We start from the raw sequence: 15,779 nt of genomic DNA, 5'->3' as shown, positions 1-15,779 counted from the left end.
GGGGCCATAGTTTGCTGACCCCTGAGAATCCTCTGGGCTGCCAGCCCTCTGCCCACCCATTATTGTGTGAGTTATTCTTCTCCTGTCTGTTAACTACAGAGAACCATACCCATTAAGATAAAATCACCTGTTGTAATAAACTCTGAATCTTCATGCCATAAAATAATCAAAGTTATTTTTCACTCATGTCACTTGGTATCTTCTCTGTGGTCATGTAGGGAGCAAGCCTTCTTCTTGTCCTGGCTTCCCCCGTCTTGGTCTTCACAGCCCTCTCCATTCAGCCAGCAGGTGAGCAAAGAGAGCAAGGATTGATTCTCTGTGGGAAATTTTTACGGGTGAGGTCTGGAAGAGTTACATCTCCCTCATTTCTGCCCACAACAGAACTCTTACTGTTTGGAGTCCAAAAATGATGGTTTCTTAAGCCTGTGAGGCCCTTGATCTCTATACTCTCTCAGTTCCCTTCCTTTGTGTGAAACCCATCTGGCTCTTGCCTGGGCTCTATCTCTCCTTTGTAAAAAAAAAAAACTTTGCCAAGGTCAGCCAGTAGGAGGTACACACAGCATCACTATCCTGCCACTTTTTCTAGGGCTGCAGGCTCAGAAGGCACAGGTTCCCCTTCTACATCTCTGCAGGTATAAGTTTTATCACATATTTTGCCACTGTGTTACATAGATCTCCATCTTCCCAGCCTCCAGGGTCAATTTCCTCACTGACAGCTACCTACCAAGCAGGTGCCATATACTCTAGGTTGCTATGGTAGCACCCGGCTGCAAGATACCCACTTGCAGATTAGTTCGGGTGACAAGGCAGCTTTAACAGGTAAGCCTAAATTCTTTGGGGTTAACACAAGTCAGTGTTTATGTCTTGTTCACAGCATATTCTAATATGGATGTTCCTGGAGGTGCAGCCTTCCACTTGGTCTTTCAGAGACCAGGTTTTTCCATCCTGAAGCTCTACCCTCCTGCAGGTCCTTATAGTCCTCTCTACCCTGCTGGCCAAGGGGAAGGAAAGTAAGGGCCTCTCATGGGCTGTGCCTGGAAATGGTACATAGCGCTTCAGCCCATACTCTCTTGGCCAGAGTTCAGAAATGTAGCCACACTGCAAGAGGGGCTAGGAATGTCATCTAGTGACAAGCCCAAGAGGAAAAAGAGAATAGGTTTTGGCATGCACATAGCAGTGTCTTAGGCCAGTACTGTCTGGATGGAATAATGACCACTGGCTTATGAGGGAGTCTGTCAACAGGTGGCCGGCCTGGTGCTCACTGGTGGTGCTCTCAGGCAGTAGCGAGTAAGATCCAAATGATGTACAAATACTTGCATTAAGACAACAAACATTTTGCCCATGTCCACTCTGTGCCAAGCAGTAGACCAGACCTTAGGACCCAGAGGAGAACAAAGCTCCTCTGGGAGCTCTCAGTGACTCCTTTAATCACTTCTCTTGTCCTGGGTAGCAAGAGGCCAGAGAGCCTGAGGAGGGAGTAGATGGAGGTGGAAGGGCTTCATAACATGGTGGGTTGAGTGCCTCCTACAGCCACAGAAATGCACCCCATATAGTTCAGCCTGGCTCTCTCCATTAGCAAGCACTGTCCCTGCAGTTTATTGCATGAAATGTCATTAGAGGGGGAAACCGGCAACTGATAGCAGATGTTGTTTCTATCTCTCTGGGTTGTTTTCATAGGGCACTCTTTGCTCGCTATGAAGCTTCTAAGGATGTGTTTGCCCCAGGATTCAGGATTGTCATCTTTTTTTTGTGTTAGCTTCTGGCTGTTGGCAAAGTTAGCGAGCTGGCACTGTGTCTCAGAGTGCCCTTGGTGATGCTTCCGGTGGCCTGGGGAGGGCCCCCCAGCCCAGCATCCTTGCTCCTGTCATGATGGTGGTCAGTTGTGTTAGAAGCTGCGGGGAGGGGGGTGGTGCTACTGCTAAAACTGAAGAGGTGGGCTGAGCTGGGCAGACAGAGCTTTCAGGTACCAGCCATTGGGCCTTCGCTCTATGCCCCACCTCTGGCTCCATGCAGAGATGCTCTTGTCACTGAAGTCCACTCTCTCAGTAACCCAAGGCCGCCGGGGAAGGATCCTGAAACTGTTACATAGGGCACTGGCAATATTCTCCAGGAGGGTTTTCAAAATGGGCTAAGAAAAAAAGGCATAGAGGACATTTGAATACAGACCGGAATAGGTCATGGAGGGAAATTTTAAATCTCTTTCCGAGATTTTTTTAGAGGGTAGAAAATCCTGTTGCTAGAAGCAGGATGGCAGCCTGGGAAATAAGTGGGGCACCCTTCCAAGTTGCATTTGTTAATTTGCTGCACAGTTTCTGCTAAGGAAGTAAGGACTACAAAAGGTTAAATTTCTCATATAAGATTAATTCACTCATCTCTGTGAAATGGTGGAAGCAGAATACCAATAGACCCTCATTTCTTTCATGCTGTCTTGCTTGGAGCCTATCAAATAGTGTCCTGGCAAAGAGTCAGGTCTGTGGATGCTAAATAGCAGAGTCAGTCTCTTTCTGAGCATGCCAAGAAGGCTGTAATTTAGAAAATGTAGCTACTTTTTAAGGAAGGATGAAAAGGTACAAAACGCACCTCTCTTTGCATGTTAGATCCCAAATATTTTGGAGAGATGAAACATGTAGCTCCTGTGCAATTTTCTTTTCTATGATTCAGTAGTTATTTGCATGACATACGAGAACAAAACTTGTTAAAGCTGCTTGCATCTGTGGATCTCCGGTGGTTTCAGGAGCACCGCTTGGAGTCCCAAATATACTAACTCAGTCGATAAGATATGTGTCTTTTGAGTGTGGAATTCTGCATTCAAGATGTAAATGCAGTAAGAGTTTTGCCCTTGTTTTAATTGCTCTTCTTTACAATGCGTGTGGTTTTTCTTATCTGATTTAAGCCTTCTGGTGGGGGTAGGGGGGTGGCTGGGGAAAGTATTAGCTACTGTTATATAAAAATTAAATATCCTTGAAGTTAGATTTTTAGATTTTCGGTCAGTGCTGCTCTTTTTTATTTTTTTCATATTGTCATATTATCATAAATTAAAAGGGGTGGGGTGGGGCCTAGCAGGATTTTGAAGTTTCTTCCTCCTATTTAAAGTTTCATTTCTGCTCTGTAGCATCAAATAAGGCTGGTTATTTTAATGTTGAATATTTGGGACAAAGAGGCTCTCTTAAACGAAAGATAATTGCAAGCTTTATCCCTCGCCTCAAGTTTACTGCAGGGTCTTTCATCCCCTTTGGTTATACAGAAATGAAATTATAAACCACCAGTAGCCTTGGAAATTTCAGTCGATTCCAAATGACTAAATATTTAATTCAATCATTGCCTATACTTCCAGGAATGACTCGGGTGTTTTTCTCTTTACTGAGGGCTCCACAAACGCCGGGCTCTGCAATGGCTGCTGAGGACTGTGTCTGTTGCAAGGAGGCTCCCCTGCAGTGAGAAGCTGGGGCAAGCCTGTTCCATAGCAGCCCTTTTTGCAAATGGTAGTCGATTTTTGCAGAAGGTTTGTGGCCAGATCGCTATGTATAATACTGATGAAGCATTTTTGTTCCAGCTCTGTCTCGGAAGACCTAGGCTGTAGACGTGGGGATTTCAGTAGGAAACATTATGGATCTGTGGAGCTGGTAAGTTTACACTGTCTGTTCAGTGGTAGTACATTGATTTAGATTTAGAGCATCGCCAAGCTCATCAGATCTTTTGTTGTATATTTACTGCCAGACCATGTGGGTACAGTGTGAGGCTTGGATGGGAATAAATGACTATTGAAAGGCCATAATAATCTGATCATCTTTATCTGTTTTATTGTTATGTACTCTTAATCTGTCTGTGCCTCCCAGTTTGTTAAAAATATGTGGTGGCTTGGTATTTTTCTCTGGTGCATATAATTGAGGTATATAATTAAGTTAAATGATTTATGAATGAAGAGAGGCAGTGTTTTTTATATTATGTTATTCCTAAAAGTTGATAAATCTAGTTTTTGAGGTTTAAATAGTTTTGACGTTTAAATATTATTGAAATACATATTCTGATTTTCTGTACCTTTTCTGGGTCTGGGATAGGAGTTAGAATATTTATGAGATTCTTTTCCTTCCTGTTAAAAGTATATTTGTTGGGTTAGAATATACTGTAGCAGATGATAGATACCTGGAATGAAAATACCCACATTTTCCTTATGAGAGACTAGGGTTTATGTTACAATCTTTTAAAATAGTATGTTTTCATTTTAAAAGAGGAATAATGAAGACCTATTTTAGCCTCAGTTTTTTAAAAGACAGAATTGTGATCCCCCTCCCCCAACGCCAATTGCATGGAAATTTGAACAAATTTTCAGGAAAATGTGCTCATATAATTTTCTTTATTTAACACCTAATATTAAAAACATTGAATTTTATTATTTCTATCTATTTACAAAAAATGGTTGCTTGGCTCTATTTGTGCAGTACCGAATTTTCCTCCATTAATATATGCTGCATTCTTGCACGGTTTAAGTAATAGGAAAAATTATACCAGAGTTGTGTACCAGTAGCATTCTTTTGAATTCACTCATATATTATAGACTTGACTGTGTATCTGGCCCAGGGCTGAATATTCTTGAAAATATAAAATAAGTAAAAGATTTGGTCCTTGTTCTTAAGGAGCTTACTATCTTGAGTTGGACAGATAAGATACATAAAATATCTAGAAAATGAATTTAGTCACATAAAAGACACATTGATTGACTCCATCAATGTGTGCTCTGTGTCAGTCGCTAGTGGCACCAGGCCAACTCAGACCACCGCCTCTCCTGAAGGAGCATGTGTATAACTATAATTCGGGGCAGGGACTCGTGAATATTGTGAGAGGGCTACAGATAGGGTACCGTGGGGGTGAAGAGAAGGGAGAACATGACCCATCCTAGCCGGGGATCTCGGGGAAGCAGCCTGGAGGGCCTCTTGGAGGCTGTAGGACGTGGGTTGGTGGTAAAGAACACAGACAGTAGATATTTGCAAACAATGTGATTCTTGGCAGTGATGTATTCCAAGGGCAGTGAGCAAATGGCCCTGCCTAGCAGAGTGTGTGAGGCAACAGAACTGAGTGGCCACAAAGCAAGCAGGCTTTGAAATCCGGCCTGGCTTCATATATCAGCTCCACCACCCACTGTTGTCTATGGACCCTGAACCCCAGTGGTGCTTAAGAACTTGTCCTCTGGAGTCATTTTGTTTCTTCATTTCCTAGTTGTTTGATCTTCTTTTGGCCTCAGTTTTCTCATCTGTGGGGATATTACATTAATATATATTATATAAGCGGGGATGTTAATATTACAGGGTTGTCAGGAGATTAAGTGAGATGATGCACGTAAACCCGGTCCATGTTAGTTAGCTGTGGTGGTAAAGATGAAATTTGGTAACAAAAGTAGAACCTTGGACCTGATCCAATAAGTCATATGAAGCTCTTGTAAACAGTGAAAGTGGTGTTGGGGAAGACAACAAAGGTGGCAAAGATGGACCCTTTATAGACTCGTGGAAACCACAGACTGTCGGACTGGGAAGGTACTTGAGAGCAATACTTGTCAAACCTGAGCAGGCATCTGCATCAAGTGGAGAGTTTATCAAACAGATTGCTGGGCCCCCATCCCCAGAGTTTCCAATCTGGTAGGTCTGGGGTTGGCCAGAATTTGCATTTCTAGCAAGTTCTTAGAGGATGGTGATGTCACTGGTCCCAGGACCACACTTGAAGAAACCCTGCCTTATAGAAGCCCAGACTAGTCATCGGTTATACCCATTGACCAAAATTCTTCCTTCCATTTGTTCAGGTTTTCTTTCTGGAGCTGTGTGCATGCATGTGTGTTTCTAGCTGACTTTTTAAATAGTATAAAGTAAATTTTAAATACATTCTAAAATTCTGTGTATAATTCCCCTACTCCACAGCCACTTTATTCATCTCATTTTGTTACCTTCCAGTCTTTATAGCTACTAACTTCATTTCCACATAGCTATAATCAAATTACACATATAATTTTGTCTTCCTCTTTTTTCATTCAGTCATATTTTGTAAATGTCTTCTTGTTACATAGTCCTCATGTTACCATTTTAATTGTGTGATAGCCCAACATCATTATAAATAATTCTCTGGGGATGCCTGGGTGGCTCAGTGGTTGAGCATCTGCTTTAGCTCAGGTCATGACCCTGGGGTCCAGGATCAAGTCCCTCATCGGGCTCCTTGCAGGGAGCCTGCTTCTCCCTCTACCTATGTCTCTGCCTCTCTCTCTCTCTCTCTGTTTCTCATGAATAAATAAATAAAATCTTTAAAAAAATTTATCTGAATAATAGTTCCCCTCCTTTTGTGAAATTAGGTTGTTTCAACTTTTTCCTTGTCAGGAATGGCATGCCCTTGTGGTTGGAATGGTTGAGAAAAATCAAATGAGCCAAGTTCTATTTTTGCCATCTAAAGATCTCTTGAAATTCTGACTCCAGTGTTTTAAGGAAGATGTTTTCTCTCATCTATGACCAGCAGAGAATTGTTCAATTAAAACTGTTTTTGTGTTTTCTAGGTTCATGAGAAAATAAGTTTTTTTTTTAATTTTTATTTATTTATGATAGTCATACACACACAGAGAGAGAGAGAGGCAGAGACACAGGCAGAGGGAGAAGCAGACTCCATGCACTGGGAGCCCGACGTGGGACTCGATCCCGGGTCTCCAGGATCGCGACCTGGGCCAAAGGCAGGTGCTAAACTGCTGCGCCACCCAGGGATCCCAGAAAATAAGTTTAACTGTTTTTTACACACCTGGTTTGATGAATATTGTTGGAAACTCAGTAAATCTTGGGCATCCTGAAACTCAAAGTTTGTAGAAGGGTGCCCAGGAGTCTGCAAAATTGAAGCCTTAGCATAGGTTTCTTTTGACTTTGAACAAATGAGGTAGAAGTCATTGCAAAGAACCAAACTTGGCTATTGACATCAATAACAAGGACAGATTTAAGGTCTCAGTTGCCTTGGTTTAAACTAAGTATGAGGAATGCCTGGGTGGCTCAGTGGTTGAGCATCTGGCTTCGGCTCAGGGCGTGATCCTGAGGTGCTAAGATTGAGTCCCACATCAAGCTCCCTGCAGGGAGCCTGCTTCTCCCTCTACCTATGTCTCTGCCTCTCCCTCTATCTCTCATAATAAATAAATAAATAAATAAATAAATAAATAAATAAATAAATAAATAAAATATTTAAAAAATAAATAAAGTAGGTATGAATTTGGTGAGAGAGAATGTGGAAGCTCAGACCTTTATAGACTCATGGGGGGTTTCTTGGCACTTATCCAATACTCACATATTGAAGGCCTGTCCCCCACACTATGCCAGGCATGGTACTGGGCACTGAGTGGAGGGATAAAGCAGTTTCTCTGCCCTCCTGGAGCTGTGGTCTGGCTGTAGGAACCAGCGGCCTCCAGCATTGATGCTTTGCCAGATTCCAGCTGTTCCCTGCCTTCATCAGGAATTGTTTCCTTGCAAGGAACAAAGATCCACTCAGTCCAGCTCAAGTCTAAAGCAATTCACTGGAAGCGTGTGGGTGAGACTCACCAAAATGAAGCACAGGAAGCACAGCTGGGCCTCATGTGACCAGGAAGCCATCAGACTCTAGTTATTTTCTCGGGTTCTCTCTTGTAATTTCTCCTGTTCACTCTCCTGCGTGTCAATGCCATCCTCTCTGCTGACCAGCTCCCCTGATTGCACAGTCGCCTCCCTCCTGTCTGCTTTCCCAGTGGTGGCAAGTTTTTTTTCTTTTAACACTTCTTTTCATCGTGGTCAAATATACACAACAGAAAATTTACCACTTTTAAGCATACAATTCAGAGGGCAGGAAGTACATTCGCAATGTTATACAACCATCATGATCAACCCACTATCAGAGCATTTTCCATCAGCCTAAAGAATAATAACTGTACCTACTAGATGGTAACTCCGTATTCGCCCTTCTGCCCCAGCTCCTGGTAACCTCTATTCTACCTCCGTCTCTGTGAATTTGCCTATTGTAGGGACCTCGTGTAAGTGGAAGCCTACAATATTTGTCTGTTGTGTCTGGTCTATTTACCTAGCATGATATTTTCAAGGTTCATTCATGTTATAGCCTTTATCAGAATTTCATTCCCTTTTGTGGATGTATTCTATCCTTTGTATATATCACATTTGGTTTATCATCCATTTACCTATCTCATTCATCACTTGGGGGCTTGTACTTTTTAGCTATTGTGAGTAATGTTGCTGTGAGAATTGGTATGCTGGTCTGTGTTCGAGTCTCTGCTTCCAATTCTGCTGGATCTGTTAACTGGGAGTGGAATTACTATTTTTAGTGATAATTCTATTTTAACTTTTGAAGAACTCCCAAGCGTGTTTCCATTGTGGCTACACCATTTTACATCTCCACCATTGATGAACAAGGGTTCCAGTTTCTCCACAATCTCCACAGTCTCCACAATCTCACCAATACTTGCTGTTTTGTTTAATAGCCATTCTAATGTGCCTCATTATGATTTGGCTTTCATGAGTAATGATGTTAAGCATCTTTTCATGTGTTTATTGGTCATTTGTATTTGTCCTTTGGAGAAATGGTATGGAAGTTATTTACCTTCTTTGCCCATTCTTTAATCAAGTTGTTTGTTTTGTTGTTACTGAGTTACAGGAGCTCCTAATATATTCTGGATGTTAATTCCCTTATGAGATATGTGACCTGCAAATCTTTTTTCCTATTATGTGGGTTGTCTTTTTTTTTTAATCTATTGACAATATCCTTTGATGCATAAAAGTTTTTAATTTTCATTAAGTCCAGTTTATCCTTTTTTTTTTCTTTTGTCACTTGTGCTTCTGGTGTTGTATTCAGGAAGTCATTACCGAATCCAGTGTCAGGAAGATTTACCCCTGTGTTTTCTTCTGAGAGTTTGATACTTTTAGCTTTTACTTTTTTCCTTTGGACCATTTTGAATTGTTGTATGTGGTATATGATGTAAGGTTGGGATCCAACTTCATTCAATAGGTTCATGCATGATCTATTGGGAGTTATTTTGTGCATGTATGGAGTGACCTAGGAGTCTGGTTTCGTTATTTTGCATATGGATATCCAGTTTTCCCAGCACCGTTTGCTGAAAAGACTGTCCTTTCCTCATTGAATGGTCTTGGCACCCATGTCTAAAATCAACTGACCATACATGCAAGGATTGATTTTGGGGCTTTCTCTTCTATCCCATTAGTTTATATGTCTGTCCTCACACCAGAGTGGTGTTTTAAAATGCTGACAATCGGGGTGCCTGGGTGCTTCATTTGGCTAAGCATCTCCCTTCAGCTCAGGTCATGATCCTGGGGTCCTGGGATGGAGCCCCTCCTTGGGCTTCCTGCTCAACAGAGGGTCTTCTTCTCCCTCTGCCCCTCCCGCCCCATGTGCATGTGTTCTCTCTCTCTCATATAAATAAAATCAGTTTTTTTTTAATTTTTATTTATTTATGATAGTCACAGAGAGATAGAGAGAGAGGCAGAGACACAGGCAGAGGGAGAAGCAGGCTCCATGCACCGGGAGCCCGACGTGGGATTCGATCCCCGGTCTCCAGGATCGCGCCCTGGGCCAAAGGCAGGCACCAAACCGCTGCGCCACCCAGGGATCCCTAAAATCAGTTTTTAAAATATTGACAGTACAATATCTTTTCTTTCTGAAAACCCTTCATTGGCTGCCCATTTAAGTCCAGACCCTTTACAAATCACTACAAGAACTGGTGTGATCCTGGTTCCACCTTCCTCTTCTCCCTTCCCTCATGCTGGTCTCTCACGGTGCTTCACACATTGTTTCGATCTCTACAACACATTGAATTCTTCCCTGTCCCGGGGCCTTTGCACTTAATCTTCCTTCTGCCTAGAATGGGCTTTCCCATCATGTCTCATGGCTGGTCTCAGCTTAAGTGTCACCTTCTCAGAGAGGCCTCCCCAACCACCGTACCTAAAGTTGTCTTCCTCTCTGTGCTGTTCTCTAACTCAGCATCCTGTTTCTTAATAGTATTTAGCACACTCTATTCATTTCATGTATTGGTTTACTTACTACTCTCCCATCCACTAGAGATGAAGGTGGGAACCATGTCTGTCATAATTTCTAGGACCTGGCATAGGGCCTGGCGCATACTGAGTTCTTATTAAGTGTTGTTTATTACTAAATTGACTTCCAGGCTTCCCACCTCCCCCGATTCCCCTGGTCTTACAGCCCCAATGCCCATCACAGTCTGTTCATTCTTGTGCCCTAATTTCAGATTCCAAGTAGAATGTCATGGATTGGTTCCTGAACCATGGATGGTTGAGGTATCTATCCCTGATTCATACTGTTGTGTTCAGCAAAGTGGGGTCATATTTATACGTGGTATAAATATGGCCTTCTGGCCTCAGCACATTTTGTGAATGTGTATTGCTGTACAGAAAGATGATTCTTGGCTAATAAGTGATTTAGCTACCCATCCAGCATCCCTGCCATCTCTGGAAAGGTTATAGACAAAATTCAGTTCAAATGGCATTACACCCCAAATGCATCTCTAACATCACCTCATATAGTAGATGATTAAAAAACTCAAACTAAAAGCACCTGATGAAAGTTTCTTCTTCTGCCAGTGGACTGTTATCCTGGACACTTTTCAATTCCATAAACAAGGGTACAGCTTATAAGCTCCCTAAAAATAGGAGTCATGGTTCTTTAGTTACCACTCAATCCCTAGCACCAAGCACAATGCCTAGCATTCATTACTTAGTAAATATTGACTGAATGAATGAATGGTTGGATTTGGTTCAAATAGAAATCAAGGAAAAGAATAACAACCCTCTTTGACCCCCCTCCCTCAATATAATTGGACTCATTAGCTTGCAGTGCATTCCATCTAGAACATGACATTTTTCTTCTTGAGGAATTGGAAGTCTGGTCTCTCATGGCAGCATTCTCAGCAAGGCATAGCTATTATACCATTGACCATTCTTCATCACTTCATATGGAAATCTGTCAGGAAAAGCAAAGATTGTTTGTAGCTTTTATTGATCTTTTCTTGGCCTTTGACTCAATGGATATGAAATTGATGTGTTATGAATGATGAATGTTATGGACACAATATAGATCTCTGTCCTTCCAGCCCGCTGCTGATTCTCATATAACCCTACATCTTGATTCTTCTGGGGGTGCCACAGTTGGTAAGGTAATTTCAAGTCCAAATAAATACCATCCAATCCTTTTTAAACTTGTACCTTCATGACTCAAGCCTGCATTTGGATGAGTTATATGCTCCCCTGCTGTATAGGAAAGAACCATATAAATGCTTCTGTGAGGATGGCATTGTTTTTGTTGTGATGAACTTGGGGTGGCCTCAAAGGCTATCTGTTCTCCCTAATTACTATCAAAAGAACGGTTTACGGTGTACTTTCTTGGCATCTGCAGATTTCCACATTTGAGGTTTTGACTGTTGAGGACTCCTGCAGTCTGATATGTAGTGATTGGTATTTTTGCTCAGGCACGAATTTGAATTATGCCTGGGGGACTGTTGTACAGAAAGATGATTCTTGGCTAATGAGTGATTTAGCTACCCATCCAGCATCCCTGCTACAGTGCAGCTTTGTTTTCTATTCAGGGTTGAGTAGGCCTTTTGTCTTCATAGGCGTTTTATGGGAGAAATTATATTCTATGTGGCATTACCAAATTGAGAGATTATTGAAGGTACCAGCATATTTCCCTCCGGAACATCAAAACATCAAGACTTAGACATTCTACAGCTAAAATCATCATTTTGGCAGATGTTCTCCAAAATGGAACTGGCTCGTATCTAAGTCTTAAATAGCAGGTTGACTCAGTTAGGTACCTCCAGGAACCTTTATCTTAGAGCATTTGCCAGTAAATTAACATGGTTTAAAAGCATGGGTGCTTCTTCGGATATTTTTGGTGTCCTGGTGGGTGACTTTGAACCTTTCCCAGGCTAAAATTTAAAATTACTGCAATCATCTTCTGTGATGTAGGACTTGAGACTTTAATCCTGCAATTATTTATATATCATAATGGAACCAGAAATCTTATGATTATTATTTTATTATTAATTTTAACATTTATTGAACTTTTCCTATGTGCCAGTCACTGAGCTAAATGTTTTAGATACATTTACCTGTTTGACCTTCACAGACAACTGTAGGCAATAGGTACTGTTTGATTATGTTGCACGTCTTGGGTGTTCAGGAGCCATTTGTGGATATTGAATGGCTCCCTCATTTAACTGATGATCTCAGAGAGGTCCCACAGACCAGGTGAATGGTAACAGTGACATTTTAACCAAAGTCTGTGTGTCTCCAAGAGCCCCTGGGCCTAATTTCTCCATCTCTAAGCCCATGCTCTTACAGCCCCTACTGCTTATCAGATGTTTTCTAAAGAAATGAAGTTGATTTTTGGAGTGAACACTTCTGCTCTTAATCAACTGCATAGAGAAGCTGTGCTTTAGGTTTTAGCTCAAACGTATAATTTCAGACTCTCTTCTGGCCAAATCTTGATTTTAAGAAGAATGTTGATTTAAAAAAATTATCCAAAGAGATATACATGCCATAAATGGCTTAAATTTAATTCCTGGATTAATCTAAACCATAAGATAGCTACAAACACTTGACCTGCCATCCTTGGCCTCTCTTAGACTCATTTCTCTTGGTCTGTGCCTTGGCGTTATGTGCTTAGCTTGCCCTGATGGACAGAATGGAACAGAGCCATATGGACCTAGATGGTGTATCTCATGTAGGATGCTCTTGAGGATTTTTCTCAGTGTGCCACAAAGTGTTACTTTTAAGAGGGCCTATGAAAAAAGTCTTGCTCAGGACCAAAAAATATGATGCTTCTCCTGAGAAGCTACTTTGTTGTTAATCTTATAGGCAGTAGAAATCCTGTAAATAAGTTGGGTTTTTGCCTCTTTGCATTGGCCTCCAGGAAGCTCAGAGCCCCATTTATAGCTTGCCTCTAACTGCGTTAAAGGACTTTATAGCATACATCTTAATCTAATTCTCTTGTTTTTACTTTAGTTACTGACATCTAATGTGCCCTTGTTCTGACTTGCTCTGTATCTAATTTTATCCTTTGAGTAAGATATATCTCAATAAGGGACACTTGCATGGCTTAGCTGATTAAGTATCCGACTCCTGATTTCTGTTCAGGTCATGGTCTCAGGGCCATGGGATCAGGCCCTCCACTGGGCTCCACACTGGGCCCATGGAGCCTCTTGGGATTCTCTTCTTCTCCCTCTGCCCTTCCTTCCTCCTCCCCTTCATTCATGTGAGCTTGCTCTCTCTCTCTTTCTCTCTTTCACTAAAAAACAGACAAAACATATTTTGGTAAGCTGCTTTAAACATTTTTTTAAATTTTATTTACTTACTCATAAGAGACAGAGAGAAGGGGGGGGGGGGCAGAGATATAGGCAGAGAGAGGAGCAAGCTCCCTGCAGTGAGTTGAATGTGGAACTCTATCCCAGAACCCTGGGACCATGACCTGGGCCAAAGACAGATGCTCAACCACTGAGCTACCCAGGCACCCAATATTTTTAAAAAATAAGGTAGAGGGGCACCTGGGTGGCACAATCAATTAAACCTTTGACTCTTGGTTTGCTCAGATTGTGATCTCAGGGTTGTGAGATTGAGCCCTGCGCTGGGCTCTGTGCTCAGTGCAGAGCCTACTTAAGACTCTCCCTCCCTCTGCCCACCTTTCCCTGTGCTCCCACACACTTGCTCTCTTTTTCTCTAAAATGAATTAATAAATCTTTAAAAATAAAATAAAAATAGAGCATAAACAAGCAAGGCGTTTCCACATCTACCCCTTAACAGTGTATCTTCTGTCTGTCATTGATGGCAGTCAGGTTTACAGAATGACTTTGATACTCGTCTCCTTCCCACTCTATTTTTGATATAGCATCACTTATGACCTACTTTCATAAGATCAGCAACACTTGAGGAGCATCAATACCACCTGACCGGCCATTCAGTGACCATCTTGGATACTGCAGACCAAAATGATACCAAACCCACTAGCTAAACACACCCCATAATAAGAATACCAAACAAGTCCTCTGAGTCTTCCCTCACAAAAATCTTGGGGACAGCCACTTCCATGCTATTCAGCACCAGCATGCTCTCTAGTTTCAAAACTAGAACGAAGCTGGCTCAATCGGTAGAGCACACAACTCTTTTTTTTGGGGGGGGGTGTACAGTATACTTTATTGATGGTACATGACAAGGTAGGGCTCCCCAAGCCCCTCCCCTTCCTCGGGGTCTGGGATGTAAATTGGAGGTCAGGAGATTCTCAGTGTGTTTGGGGATTAAGTTGGGGTAGGGACTCCCCAGCAGCTGAGGGCTTCTCTCTTTCTCTCTACCTCTTGTTCTTGCTGGGGCTGGTGGTCCAGGAGGCTCTTACTCCTTGGGGGTATGTGGACCATGAGGTCCACCACCTGGTTGCTATAGCTGAATTCATTGTCATACCAGGAAATGAGCTTGACGAAGTGGTCATTGAGGGCAATGCCAGCCCCAGCGTCGAAGGTGGAAGAGTGGGTGTCAGTGTTGAAGTCACAGGAGACAACCTGGTCCTCAGTGCAGCCCAGGATGCCCTTGCGGGGGCCCTCTGATGCCTGCTTCACTACCTTCTTGATGTCGTCATATTTGGCAGCTTTCTCTAGGCGGCAGGTCAGATCCACAACTGACACGTTGGGGGTGAGGACACGGAAGGCCATGCCAGTGAGCTTCCCGTTCAGCTCAGGGATGACCTTGCCCACAGCCTTGGTGGCGCCAATGGAAGCAGGGATGATATTCTGGGCAGCCCCTCGGCTGGCACGCCACAGCTTCCCAGAGGGGCTGTCCACGGTCTTCTGGGTGGCAGTGATGGCATGGATGGTGGTCATGAGGCCCTTCACAATGCCGAAGTGGTCATGGATGACTTTGGCTAGAGGAGCCAAGCAGTTGATGGTGGCATTGCTGACAATCTTGAGGGAGTTGTCATGCTTTTCGTGGTTCACACCCATCACAAACATGGCATCAGCAGAAGGGGCAGAGATGATGACCCTCTTGGCCCTACCCTTCAAGTGAGCCCCAGCCTTCTCCATGGTGGTGAAGACCCCAGTGGACTCCACTACATACTCAGCACCAGCATCACCCCATTTGATGTTGGCGGGATTTCGCTCCTGGAAGATGGAGATGGACTTCCTGTTGATCACAAGTTTCCCGTTCTCAGCCTTGACCATTTCTGTGGAATTTGCCGTGGGTAGAATCATACTGGAACATGTACCCCATGTAGTTGAGATCAATGAAGAGGTCATTGATGGTGACAGTATCCACTTTGCCAGAGTTAAAAGCAGTCCTGGTGACCAGGCGGCCAATATGGCCAAATCCGTTCACTCCGACCTTCACCATCGTGTCTCGGGGACGCGGCTGGCACTGCATCAGAAGATGCGGCTGTCTGTCGAACGGGGAGGAGCAGAGAGCCGAGCACACAACTTCAAGTTCAAGCCCCACATTGGGTGTGGAATTTACTTTAAAAAAATATATTAAAAAATTAAAAATAAATAAAATAAAAATATATATATTAGAATTGGAGCCATGCCCCTCCCAACCATCTGCAGGTGCAGAGTTGCTCATGCTCTTTCTGGTGGCCTCCCATCCCTGTGCTGCTGCGTCCTGCCCAGCTGATCTCCCAGCTGCTGCAGCGGCCCCAGCTCAGCTCCCCATCTTTGGCTCCTATACCTTCTACTGCTGTCCCAGGGTCTTTGTTCATTGACTCCAGTGGTCTTCAACTAG

General features: G+C 43.0%; 1 protein-coding gene and 1 pseudogene across 17 annotated transcripts in view; one reads left to right on the top strand and one right to left on the bottom strand.

The window, feature by feature from the left end:
* GARNL3 (GTPase activating Rap/RanGAP domain like 3) overlaps positions 1 to 15,779 on the top strand; it is a 146,920-nt gene that overhangs the window by 34,181 nt on the left and 96,960 nt on the right. For 12 of the 17 annotated variants that reach the window (XR_011999842.1, XM_072748539.1, XM_026009327.2 and 9 more), the window contains one exon: positions 3,554 to 3,623. Coding sequence is in view for 16 of the 17 variants with exons in the window: in XM_072748539.1 (XP_072604640.1) it covers positions 3,554 to 3,623 (70 nt within the window). In the remaining variant the exon portion in view is untranslated. Of the gene's footprint in view, positions 1 to 2,052; positions 2,825 to 3,553; positions 3,624 to 15,779 lie in introns of those variants that run through there. The other 5 variants (XM_072748541.1, XM_072748535.1, XM_072748534.1 and 2 more) reach the window with 3 other exon arrangements.
* LOC112927898 (glyceraldehyde-3-phosphate dehydrogenase-like) lies at positions 14,312 to 15,451 on the bottom strand (annotated as a pseudogene).

The sequence above is a fragment of the Vulpes vulpes genome, chromosome 2 (genome assembly GCF_048418805.1).
Source record: "Vulpes vulpes isolate BD-2025 chromosome 2, VulVul3, whole genome shotgun sequence".
Lineage (NCBI taxonomy): Eukaryota > Metazoa > Chordata > Mammalia > Carnivora > Canidae > Vulpes > Vulpes vulpes.
The sequence above is the reverse complement of the archived record's forward strand: the minus strand, read 5'-3'. Positions and strand labels throughout refer to the sequence as shown.